The sequence below is a fragment of the Gymnoscopelus microlampas genome (genome assembly GCF_963454915.1).
Source record: "Gymnoscopelus microlampas genome assembly, chromosome: 14".
In the NCBI taxonomy this organism is placed as follows: domain Eukaryota; kingdom Metazoa; phylum Chordata; class Actinopteri; order Myctophiformes; family Myctophidae; genus Gymnoscopelus; species Gymnoscopelus microlampas.
The window spans coordinates 21,392,523-21,405,707 of NC_139951.1; the positions used below are offsets into that span (position 1 = coordinate 21,392,523).

Consider the following 13,185-nt stretch of genomic DNA (forward strand, 5'->3'; position numbering starts at 1 on the left):
AATAAGCTGTCTGCATAAAATAAATATGGTCAATAGTAATACAAAGCTTTTGCATAGGTGAGAATGGGTGGAACAACAAACAAAACATGTTTAAGTCAAAATTCAATTGAATTTTTATTAAGTAAATACAGTCCACTATCCTAAAAATATCAGTCCTCCATTTGCTTATCTGGGTCTTTGTTTGACGATGGCACTTCTGTGGCAACATGTGGACTTGAGGAGCTGTGGGAATGCTTTGACCTTTTACCCCTGTGTACCATTTCTCCTCCGTTCTCCCCCTCTTCACGCTCCAGTCTTCCTCTTTTAACAAAATGTTCTATCCTGGATTCCAGACTGTCACAGCATGGACGCTCTAGCAAAGCCTTGTAATTTCTTTGTCTGGAGCCTTCTACCAGGAAGCAAGGACTAGAAGACACCCCACCTGTGGACAGAGAAGAGAAGGATTAGGAGAGATGCATTTTATTTGAACCACTTTCAACCTGGCTTCCATATTTTGGGCATGTCATTATACACAAAAGTGTATAAGGTCCCCCGACCTCTAAAGTAGCAAATCTACAAGCTCACAACGCAACAGGGTGCCATCTGTTTCCAAGGCAGCCTCTCTCAGCTATGGCCAATAAAATTGAATCTTATTGAATTTTTCACCTATGACCTCCAGGCCCTGGATCATCCCATGGATGACATTAGCCTTGATGGCACTCTGGGTCCATTGTTGCTGCAGTGTGGCCAGGGCGTGGTTCAACTCATCCTCGTCCCGGTGCCAGCTCAGCCCGTCAAAGTGGCAGTCGTACAGCACAAGTGGAAAGTCTACCGCCATGCTAGAAACAGAAGTCAAAGTAGCAATCACTCAGAAGGCCCTGACACACCAAACTGGCTTGTCCCGACTACTACAGACTAACGTTACAGCCACCTCACCACCACCGACGGTGGACCACTGAAAGAAATGATGGTGAAGGCATTTTCTGATTTGTTCATACAGGCCTGATTAAGTTTTGGCCCTAAACACGCACATCAAACTTACCTGTACTGGGGTTTCCTGGGGTTGCTCTCAACATCCAGCAACTGGTTGATTGTATCTGGAGCTTCCAACTTCTGTCCAATTAGGAGCAGCACGGCCATCATACAGCGCACCTAATATACAGGGATAAAATAAACAGTGGCTGTTAGTACAAAACTAAACACACACCTATAAAGCACAATATACAGCCTATATACATACACAGTTACACACACACATACGACTGTGGTCGTTTTCTCTCCCTGCACACCTGATGATACAGGAACGCCAGTCCTTTGATCTCAAAGATGAAGAGGTCATATGGGTTAGTGCTGGTGGTGTCTTGAGGCTGGATGGGTTTGACTGAGGTTGACAGGATGGTCCTCTGGAACTGCAGCACTCCATTGCCCACGTCCATCTTACAGATGTTGCGGAAGTCGTGCGTGCCCTCATAGCTGTGGAGTGTCAACAGAGACTCAATTGGGAACTGTGACTGCAAGGCACATGAGAGAACTCGGCAACAACGTGTTCATTAACCTTTTTGACAAAGAGATTTGGTGTAGAGGGGGTAAAAGCGGACCAAGTACAGAGCCAACCCCAGTCAAGTTAACTAAGTATAGTGGATTTAAATTTTGATTTATGATCATGAACAAGTCTCCTCTAGAGCTAGAAGCAGGAGAGCCCAGACTCTTTTGATGAGGCCACATACCCACTGCATTACCTCCTTGGTGGAGGGAAAAATAAGTCTATCATAGAAAGTACATAATGGTAGGCCAGTGTTGCAGCCATCTGTGTACTTTATCAGTGTATAGGTTAAGGTTTGCATCTCTAGTACGTACCGTTTTGCGGCCTCTGCCATCAACGCTACATCCAAAGTCCCACGGCTGAAGTAGTAGCGGTAGGTCCGGGACTTGCAGTCAAACCGCGCACTGAAGCCCTCGGCCGCCGGTGCCCACTCCAGCACCCTGATGTCCTGAGGGAGGACTCGGTTCAGCATCTTCACATATGGAAGCTCAGAGCCAACAGCTTTCACTTTGGTACCAGCATCCATGTTGTCTGGAAGCGTGACACCCAATCCTTCACAAAACTGAGAGGAGCGCAGGTCTATGGATATTACCTGAGAAAGGGAAAGGGGAAAAAAAGGATTATTAGTGTAAGACAAGTGAATGTGTAAAAGTAGCGTCTTGTGAAAAGCTTGTCCCTTTTGTTATTGGAGAATATACAGTACACTACACAGGATGCTGTAACCAACCTAAAGCCAATCTCCAACCAGATTAACAGTCAAAGTGAACAGACCTGGGAAAAGGCACTAACTCCCTTATCAGTGCGCCCGCAGCGGTGGTAGTTGGAACTCGGGCGGTCGTGGATCAACCGTGTCTTCAGCAGACCTTCGAACAGCCTGGCCTCCACCGTGTTGTCTGTGTTCTCTTGGACAGCGAAGCCCTGGTAGGCCCAGCCCAGGTATGCTAGCCGGAGGGCCACGTGTCGCCGAGGATGGACAGAGAAGTCAAAAGGACGCTCTTTTCCACCTTTCCTACTCCTCTTGTTGCTGGCGGGGGTATCAGGGGGACCGTCTTTGGTGGTCCTGACCCCGTCATCCCCGGCTCCATGCTCCTGTCCCAGCTGAGACTTGAGCCTCTCCAACTCCTCCTCCAGATCTTTGACTCGTTGACGCAGGTTATCCGACATGCTGCTTCGGAAGTGGAGAACAGAAAGGTTACTTCTGAATGTGTACATAATACTTCAACAAATAAATTAAGAATTACTTGAGGCAATACGTGGGATAACTAAGACATGGCAAAAGTTTGAGCTTGGCTAAAAATAACTGCTATTCTGTTGTTACACCAAACCTAGATTACACCAAAGATGGATTCGTTTTTTATCAATATTGTTTACACAGATAACCAAATCACATCTTGTGTGGAACTAGGATGGAAAGCAAAACATAAGATGTAAAAAAAAAAAAACGTAGGCCTACATCAAGTATGAGAATTGTGAATTCAGATAATCAAATAAACGATGTTGATGGTGGGCAGGGTTGGGTTCAGATTTTGCAGTGTTATTAAAGAGCTGTACAATTGAGGCATTTAGGGCAAGCCATCATAAAGGATGTGGTGAAGGAGGCATGTCATTGTTTTTTTCTGAGAGGGCACTGTTTGAAATGGCTGTTTTAATATTTTTGTGGATTTAGAATACTGTATTGTTGTTGCATTTTAATGTGTTGAGTGATTTATGTTGTTTTTATATGGTTACCTCCTTGGCAAGGTCTTATAAAAGACCAAATACTCGACTGGTTGTTTACACCTGACCCAAGACCCTGGGCAGTAGATGGAGAAGGAGAATCAGCTGGGGTCAACCTGGGATATGAACCAACTCTGAGATTCCCTTGCCTTTATATCGTTGGCTACGGTGCGTGTGTCATCCTGCTGATGTCAATACGGGACAGTCATATCCATATATGGAGTCCCGATAAGCCCAAAGATGGATGCCGTGATATCGGACTTAGATATGTCATTCAGTGACGTGGTCGGACCTAGTATCGCGTAACTATGGCAACCTATCCAACAAACCTGTAAGATGTGAAAGCCTTTTCTACATCTCCCTTGTTAAAGAGATTTCTGAGCTTGATGGGACTTCCTGGTCAAATAAAGGTCCAAATTCAACAATATGTCCAGTTGGTGCTAGAATGGTTCCGTTTCATAGCAGGGTAAAGACAATTCCATTTATACGTGTGCTGAGCTCCAAAGCAAGCATTGACAGTATTCAGTAGTATTTTTGTTAACTGGACCAGTGCACCTAAATAATCAAACACGCCCACTAATATAAATTGTATTAGCTACATGTATTTACAGTTAAAGGGCACATAGATTAGTAATGGAACAATAGAAGGTGAACGGGGTGGCTTTAATCACCTGCTGTGAGGCCTTGCAGTCCCCAGACCAGACTGAGGTCCAACAGGAGTATGCTTTCTGTGAATCTGTGCATCACAACTGATAATAGTCTTGTAAGGCAGTTTGGCTTTAATAAGGCTTCTCATTGTGCAGGTACTGTGCCCTGAACATACGGTAAGTGTTGCAGGTCCTTGTCATATCCTCAGTAATGCTGAGTGCAGACACTTTCCCCCTGCAATCAGTGGTGGAGAGTAACTAGTACATTACTCAAGTACTGTACTTAAGTACAATTTTGAGGTACTTTTACTTTACTGGAGTATTTCCGATTTTCAATACTTTTACTTCTACTACCCTACATCTCAGAGGCAAATATTGTACTTTTACTCCACTACAATTATTTGAACGCTTTAGTTACTAGTTACTTAGTAGATTTAGATTATAAACCACTTCAGCCTTATTAAACATGATAACTTTTGAAACAGGACATTCTGCATAAAGAGTCATTTTACTTTTGGTACTAAGTATATTTTTGATGCCAATACTTTTGTACTTTCACTCAAGTAAATTTTGATTACATTGCAGTTTTTTTTTTTTTTTAAGTTTAAATTGGATTCCTATACTATGTGTGACTGTATCGTGACAAGAGATAATGTGGTTGCCGTGACAGTAAACGGTATAACCAACTGTACTGTATGGAATATAGCAGCATATTAGCTAATGTTAGCCTAGCTCATGCGACAGATGAAGATGCTAAAGAGAGAGAGAGAGGATGTACTTGGCAATGAAAGTGCCAAAACACTTTGGCAAAATTACCTTTGTTTTTTCGTAGTTTTAATTTCCATTCCAATTTACTGGTTTACAGACTGGCCAAATGAAAACTTTTATCTGATAACTTTCACACTTCACAGTGAATTCACACGCGAGTCCGCGACCGACAATTGTTGTCGTCGGACGGAGTTTCTCAACGGAATTATTTCCGGTGTAAGTGTGTGGGAAATGTAGTTCATCACCAGCATTGCCATATTTTATGAGAGAAATAAGCAACCAGCTCTAGGAAAAGAAGAAGTTTTCAAGAACATTCTAACAACACAAAATGCTTTGAGAACCACTGGTTTAACAAATAATTTAAACAATTGAGAAGCAAGCCCAAATAAGCAAGTGCACGTTGGAAACCAGCCCAAATACCACAACCCGCAACCACAAATTCTTTTAGCAACTTTACGCTTATAATAAGCCGACATGGCAGCACTGTTCATTATCATCATCATGCGTTTCAAATTCTCAAATGGGTGTACGTGTACCCCTAGGGGTACGCTGGGGTACTGCAGGGGGAAAGTGGAAACCGTGTGAACCCTAATGATCTAGACTAGTGTTAAAACAAATAAAAAAATAAAAAAGCCCTAGCACTACTGATATTGAATAGAAAACACTTATTTGCTACATGCTGCAGCTGTTTTATTTTTAAATGAATGATAACATAATAAAAACTGGACTTCCTTAAATGTTATGGCCACCATTTAAAAAAAATCTGCTTAGGACTGGAGGCAACTCTTTCCTCCATTACTTATTTCTAATTATTCTTTAAAAGTTGGTTTATCATTCATTTATAGCATCATATGCTGGCTACGGTAAGGGGGGTATTCAGATATCAGGGAAAGGGTAGCCTGACACTTTACATTTCGTTTCACTGACTCCATTATTAGAATTATGTTTTGCGTGGCTAGTGATTCAGGGGCTGGAGCCAGGCAAGGGAAAGGGCATGAAGTTCACCCCCAAAATGACTTTTAAATTACTCATATCCCATGTACCCCTTATACCCCATGTACTTCATGTGGGCACTTGGGGTAAGAAGGTCAAAATAATAGCAACAGCAGAATAAGCTGTTTTTCATGGTGGCAACCTGCACATCCTCATCCCACAAATGCATGTTCTTTACAAATGGGGACCATTTAAAAGGGAAATAAACAGGCTTTCCAATGATATAAAAGCTAAGAAGCATTGTTGCAACAAACACAAATTTCCAAACTTTGTGTGCTATGTTTATATATATATATATATATATATATATATATATATATATACTACTATATATTATTACTATATTGTATTGTATACGTATTCTATTATTTTCTATATCTCTTATGACTCTTCTCATCTCCTGGTCACATAATATGACTAAATTCTCTTTTTGTTTAATAAACTTCAGAACTTGTTGTGTGATCCTGCTTACTGAACATTTTAATTTGTAGGTTAAACAAATTATTTAATTATTTAAAAAACAATATCATTTGTAAATAGAGTAAATTTAGTCTAACAACATGCCACACATAGCCATCACAGCCAGGGACATCTGTGATGGCATATGCATACTTTATAAAACCCGCCCATATGGCATATGTATACTTTATAAAACCTGCCCCCCCCCCCCCCCCCCCCCCCCCAGGGGTCCGGGACCCTCTGTTGAAGACCTCTGGTCTAAACTAAGTTTAATGGTAAAAAAAATCAATTTTAAAGTCAGAGAGAGTAAAAACTGATCTAAGGATCAAACTACTGATGATTTATAGGCTATAGCAGCCTGCAGAAACACATAAGATAATGTGCAAAATCAAGTTAGTTTTATGATAAATTAAGACATGGCTGATATGTTTTTGTGTCCTAGGCCAACATGGTGCCATATTATGCAGAGCAGCCCACACCCCATGGTCCTGTCCTACCCTCAACTTATGGAACTGCTGATACGGAAAGCTACAAGACTTTATCTTTCAACACAACTCATCCTGTCTCCTCCCTCCCTCCCTCTCTCTCTCCTCATACAGTACACACACATAAACCGACTCTCTCTCTCTCTCTCTCTCTCTCTCTCTCTCTCTCTCTCTCTCGTTTACTCTCTGGCTTCAGTGGCTTGAAATAACACTCAGAAATTTGTGTGTTTGGCAGTTTTGTAAGAAATTTGAGACACAATAGGCCTACAACTAGGGAACTGTACATTGGTCGTCAGACCAGCTCTCAGGGCTTCACATTTCAAGAACCAATAGCATTTACACTGATACAAAGGCTATCTGTAGGAAAAAAAGTTTCAGAATCCACCAACAGTGTGGCGGCGACCAAACAAAGTCCAGTGTGCATTTCATACCCAGTCACTGGTAGGCTACATGTGGTTGAAGTGTGTGACGCACGGCAGGCAGGGCCAGCCCAGTGCAGTGTGAGAACACAACCGGCCCCCACCTTCAAGCATATGGTCCTTGGCCGATAACGTTGAAGAGGAAACACAAAATCAACCGGAAGAAAGAAGCATTTTAACTACAAATCCTCAGACGAAGCCAATACTGTACAATTTCTAATATTAATTATTCTGTCGGTCAGTTCAAAGATGGTTGATTAATTATTTTTTACACGTGTATCTTTTAGGAACAGGAAGGGATTTAAACCAATATGGCGATGCTGAAGAAAAGGGAGCTAAAACTGATTAGAGAGATATGGGAAAGACTGACACCTATAGCAGAGGACATTGGTTCAGATGCCCTTTTTAGGTAAGTATGTGTGTCTATTAAGATAGACACGTTTGATTTCTTAGACCAGTGGTTCTCAACCTGTGGGCCGGGACCCCCAGGGGGGTCCCCACATGATTTTGGGGGGGTCCCCAGATGACAGTGAAGTGACCATTTAAGGACTTTTAAGACCCTTTTAATACCTAAAAGAGAAAAAGAGAGAGAAAAGAAAAAGACCATTACTGCATCAAAAGTAATCAACAAACTATACTATAAAAAATATTGGCCAAATTGTCAAATAATATAAGAAAGAGGCAAATATGTAGGAAAATATTGTGAAATAGCTAATTTACAAGCTCACAACGCTTGTAGATCTGCTATTTTCACTATATTTATCTGTCGAACAGAGTCAAACTAAATTGAATGCCTTGACTCCTACATCCCAAGTGCTTGTCAGGGTGGGGGGTCCCCAGTTAAATTATGATTACTTTGGAGGGTCACAGCCTGAAAAGGTTGAGAACCACTGTCTTAGACAACAATTCCCGTTGGAATGCCATTTGAACAACTCAAGCTCCTTGTGTATGCTACATTTATTTTTATTGTTTTATTTTTATTATTATATTGATAAAACATTGTTTTTTACTGAATACTTTTTTTTTGTATTTGTAAAAGCATGTACCTTTGCATACTTAAGTATTTCTAAAATATTTAGAAATACTTAGGCCAAGTATATTTAGAAATACTCAAATTTGCACTTGACTTAAAGTACTCCCGTACTTTAAGTCAAGTGCAAATTTGACACAGCAACTTTCACTTGTAGTAATATTTGACCAGGAGTATCTGTACTTTGACTCAAGTACTGGGGTAGAGTACTTTGTTCAGCACTGGTCGTGACCTCCCGTACAGCTGTTTTAACAATTCACTTTGATCACCACTACAAAAAAACATAGTTGAATTTATACAAAATATTCCTAGTTTAAATATTGTAATTCATTTTTCAATAAATGCACTCTTGCACTCCATATGCAGCCAACAGTATAAAGGCATGTAGATTCCAAAATGGCAAACAGCAGAGCATGTAAATAAGCATATCAGGATCAGAGCAGTCTAAACCAGGGGTCACACAAAGATTTGGCGGACCCCCTGTAGCAACTCTGAGGACCCCCTAGGGGTCCCGGACCCCCTGTTGAAGACCCCTGGTCTAAACTAAGTTTAATGGTAAATGATGAATTTCCTCTATGAAGTTAGACAGCCTATCTGTGAAAAGCGGTGAACTGTGTCTTAAATTGTCTCTCTTCTGTAGGCTGTTCACAACTTGTCCTGGCTCCAAGACCTATTTCTCACATCTGGACATCAGTGCCCGTTCTGAACACCTGCTTTCCCATGGGGAGAAGATAGTCCTGGCCATAGCTGAGGGGGCCAAGGACATAAGCCAGTTGACAGAGACTATGGCACACCTCCAAACCCTTCACGCTTACCAGCTCCGAATAGACCCCACCAACTTCAAGGTCTGCCTGGCATCAGTTAGGCTAATAGCCAAAAATAATAGTAGGCCATAATAAAGATATCTATTTCTCTCTCTCTCTCTCTCTCTCTCTCTCTCTCTCTCTCTCTCTCTCTCTCTCTCTCTCTCTCTCTCTCTCTCTCTCTCTCTCACATCAAGGTCTATAGGCCTTTAGAGAGAGAGTAATTTGTTTTGTTAGATTGTAATCGCCCTGCATGGGATATTAAAGTCAGGTAAACAATGATTATGCATAATTGGGTCTCATACCAACAAAACAAAAAAGGTAGCAAACACATGGTGTCAGTAGACTATATCTTATAATTCTATTATTATTATTATTATTATTATTATTATTACATTTTTTATTATTATTATTATTATTATTATTATTATCATCATCTTCATCATCAGTAGCCTAACACCAACAAGTTAATATTTCATAGAATTAAAATCCTGAGGTGAGGCCTAAGAAGTGCCAGCCAATATAAAATAAGCTTTCATTACTCCAATGATACATCTCTAATAACCTCTCTTTGATTGGTCATCAGCTATTCTCACACTGTCTGCTGGTCACACTGGCTGGTTACATGGGCGCTGATTTCACGCCTGTGGCGCACAGAGCCATGGACAAGTACCTGTCTGCCTTCTCAGCGGTGCTTGCAGAGAAATACAGATGAGAATCGTGGACTACCTGAGCCCTTACATGCCCTGCACTATTTTAAATTGCATGATGTGTTGTTATGATGTTGTTTTTAAATAAAAGTTTGCAAAAAATTGCTGTGCTTTGTACTAATTAGGCTTCGTACTAATTAACTGACCTGAATAATCTCAATGGAATATGGTTTTGATGGGATGTCATGCTTCGTTTTTCTTCTTGACTTTTATTGTCTTGAAAATGTTTTTAGTAAGACCTTTACATGTTTTTATTATGTTTAGTTACATCAATATGTGATATGTATTGCTATGTTTGTTGTGGACCCGAGGAAGAGTAGCTGCTACTTTGGTGGCAGCTAATGGGGATCTGAATAAAGATTTGATATAGTTCAACACGGCAAGAGCTAGACAAGGCGAAGCCCACAAGGTACTGAAACTCCTGGGTGGAGTGAGAAACATAATTTATGTTGCTATCCATGGTGCTGAACTCATAACTAAAAATAATGTGTCTGCAACGATATCTATATTTAGCAACCAATTTTAGACCAGCCAACACCTCCGGGTGATTGAACCATATAGGTCATTAGAATAGTAGGATATCCATTCTGTATTATATTCAAGTGTGAATTTAATACACCTTTTTTTAATTAACAAAATATGCCGGATGTTTATTAACAACCATATCAGTTCTAACTGAAGTCAACGGTAACGTTGTCCATAGTATCCACACTGTAATCAGTTAACATTTATGTAAATATAAATTAATAAAAAGAATTGTAGCATTTCATGTTATTGTATTAGCCTATGATAAATGATGTGTATAATGTGTATATAATAATGTATATCATGAATAGGCCTACATTTCTCAGGGTGGAGGTGCTCAAATAGGTTTGTATAATGTTATACAATTAATATTCCTGTTTATAATTTGAATAGCAGTTCATTCATTCTGACTAGGTTTCATAACTTTGTCATTTAACCGGCACAGCAAGTGCTGTTTAGAAAATGATATTTCAGTTGCCCCACTCTGAAAGAAGAGAACGGGTGAACTTGTAAGAAACAAACAGCTCAAGTAGCAGCAAAGCATTTTGGCGGTAGTAGGCCTACATGCTGTAACTTTTGCAATGCCATGACCTAATAACTAGCATTTGGCCTATTTAGTTCTGCAGTAGCCTGCAACATCTTAGCTCAGTAGGCTATTCACCAATTGGTAAGCCTATATGACTTGCAGGGTGAACGTGCTTGACTGACAGGAGGCAGACACATGCCAGATTTATTTTTCCACTATAAAAAATAAAACATTTGTGACAGTGTGTGAGTCCTCCTGTTGACGGTGAGGTGTGCTGAATGTGTTTGCAAATATTAAATTATTGTTATCATGTATGGCCTAGATTTGGTTCATTTAAACGTATTCACTGTGACATCAACCATGTGATTTAATTAATTAATATCTCTCTCTCCCTCTCCTTCACACACACATAATAAAATGTTGTTGCAAGTTTACGCCAATAGCGATTTAGAAGAAATATTTTATTGTATATTTATGTATATATACGTGTGTGTTGATTGATTGATAGATTGATTGATTGATTGATTGATTGATTGATTGATTGATTGTTTTGTTTTTTTGTACTTTGACTCAGAAGTGATGTCTTCTGTCATATACAGTGAACACTGTTCATCATCATTTACAGCAGGTACCTTAACCATGAAGTAAACACAAAGTTGTCAATGTTTCTGTGACACACTGTCTAATCCACTTTTGGATATATTCCAACAATGCTGGAAAGACTTATTTTTGTCCACTGTATGCTCTTGACATCCTTAGTAGGATAAACTTGTGCACTACCAGCAAGAATTAGGACATTTCTTAAGAGGTATTTCCTCAGTTCCAGCCATCTAAAGAAATAAGGCTTTCCCAACTCAAGCTGAAACTTTGAAATGGTTGTACTACTGATGCAGCCTCTCATGCAGCATACCCAATAATAACAAAGACAATAGCTTGAATTTAATTTATCGCTTTCTTTATTGTCCAATAAATCAGACCATTGTACACGATCGTAGCAGCACCATGTCATGGCTGCTGTTTTAACGGTACTTCTGCTGCAGAGCCAGGGCCACCAGCGCCAGGAACTTGTCAACAGCCAAGTGGACCTGGGGGGTGAATTCCTCAGGGAACATCATGGACATTGTCACCAGAATGCAATGGATAAATAACTGAAATGAGAGACGAAAAAGTAAGTATTGTGTTGACATACACTCAAAAGGTAATTGCCAAGAGTCTGACACATACATTTGTTACTTTGTCTTTGTTATTGGTATTTATGTAGCTTCTCCCTTATCCAAATAAATACTTGGCACAAATCTTAAAGCCTAATACGCCTTGATTGTGAGATAAGTAAACCTACAGCTAATTTCAATTTAGAAGCAGATATGCTGTGAAGGCTTTTAGGCTACGTACCTTGAAGTTGATGGGATCAATCCTGAGCATGAAGGCGTGCAACTCGCTGAGGGTGAGGAGACCAGCGTTCAGGTCATCTACCTTAGTGATGGCATCATACACACCATTCATGATGACAACGCCATGTTTCCTGACATTGACAGAGTCCTTGGACAAGTCCTTCCAGTGGGCAAAGTAAGACTTGGCCTGAGGGAAAACAACCATCAACCTGCGGGTGGAAGAGATAGTGGTATTGGTATAACTATTGCTTACATAAAGCTATTCAGTGTTCTATGAGAATTTGACTGTCCTTTAGGTTCATAGGTTCATGGTTTCAGGATTTGTAGTGCGCCCCCCATCCAGTTCTGTATCTCACCTGGCAAGAGCCTCACTTCCAAGCTCATCGGACCTGCTGGAGATCTTTGTGAGGAATACCGTGACGGTGGACTTTTCCTTGGCAGACAGACTCATTTTTGCTGGTTGGCTGAGTTGAGGACTTCTCAAGCAATGCAGGTGAGGAGGCTTTAGAATGTTCTGAAGTTCTGCAGCATCAGGAGGCTCTTTTATGATCCACAATTCATCACGTGAGTCACCTTAGCCCCACCTCTGTCGGCTCTCTATTGGCTAGAAGAGGAGATCATAGATCTGGAATTGATGGGAGAGATGCAAATTCTGTGAATTTGGGGTGTTGTCTGGCGTTATCTCTTTAAGCTAAATATAGAAGCACAGTCTAATTCTGTAGAGTAGCTTATACAGCGGGGAAGGTGGGGACATACATAATAAATGCTGAAATGACCCCGATGGCCCTAATCCTGATGTCTGCCACACTGACATTTCAACGTAAATACATGTATGTGTAGTGTGAGCATGTGATGAAGGTACCAAAGTACTAAAACATGGTTTTAAAGAAAAAAAGCTACTCTTCTTTTTAGTGCTAAAAGTCTGGCAGGACCCCTTTGCCTTTAAGTCATTCTGGTTATTCCATGCACTTTATTACCAAGTTTTGCCAGATCATTTTAATTCATAAACACGTAAAAGACCAATAAAAGGCTTGACTATAAGTAGCCTATCTTAAATAGAAGTTAGTATAGCCTTTGTTTTCTCATTTTGGGCCACAGTCATAGAGTTCATGTACCGCACTCAAATTACAGCGAATCATAATGACATTACAAAAATGCATAGTGAAAGGAGAGGAGTTGCCTATTCTATAT

General features: G+C 40.4%; 3 protein-coding genes across 4 annotated transcripts; 1 reads left to right on the forward strand and 2 right to left on the reverse strand.

Annotated features, from left to right (window-relative positions):
* Window positions 1–8: 8 nt before the first annotated feature.
* pus3 (pseudouridylate synthase 3) lies at window positions 9–4,837 on the reverse strand. 2 transcript variants are annotated; one of them, XM_084077711.1, is made up of 7 exons: window positions 4,702–4,837; window positions 2,294–2,690; window positions 1,837–2,114; window positions 1,269–1,452; window positions 1,022–1,131; window positions 646–818; window positions 9–421 (listed from the first exon to the last, which is right to left on the reverse strand). In XM_084077711.1, exons 1-7 carry the CDS (start codon window positions 4,728–4,730, stop codon window positions 150–152), a joined length of 1,443 nt encoding a protein of 480 aa, XP_083933837.1. In that variant the 5' UTR covers window positions 4,731–4,837; the 3' UTR covers window positions 9–149. The 2 variants fall into 2 exon arrangements, with proteins under 2 accessions (XP_083933837.1, XP_083933838.1); XM_084077712.1 differs by having other exon boundaries at window positions 2,294–2,687; window positions 4,702–4,834.
* A 2,297-nt stretch (window positions 4,838–7,134) lies between these two features.
* On the forward strand, window positions 7,135–9,642 carry hbae4 (hemoglobin alpha embryonic-4). The gene is made up of 3 exons (XM_084077729.1): window positions 7,135–7,418; window positions 8,680–8,884; window positions 9,429–9,642. The coding sequence occupies exons 1-3, from the start codon at window positions 7,321–7,323 to the stop codon at window positions 9,555–9,557; spliced, it is 432 nt and encodes a 143-aa protein (XP_083933855.1). The 5' UTR covers window positions 7,135–7,320; the 3' UTR covers window positions 9,558–9,642.
* Window positions 9,643–11,622: 1,980 nt separating this feature from the next.
* LOC311059705 (hemoglobin subunit alpha-1-like) lies at window positions 11,623–12,468 on the reverse strand (the record flags this gene model as incomplete). Its single annotated transcript, XM_084077732.1, has 3 exons — window positions 12,351–12,468; window positions 11,996–12,203; window positions 11,623–11,751 (listed from the first exon to the last, which is right to left on the reverse strand). Exons 1-3 carry the CDS (start codon window positions 12,443–12,445, stop codon window positions 11,623–11,625), a joined length of 432 nt encoding a protein of 143 aa, XP_083933858.1. The 5' UTR covers window positions 12,446–12,468.
* Window positions 12,469–13,185: the final 717 nt, after the last annotated feature.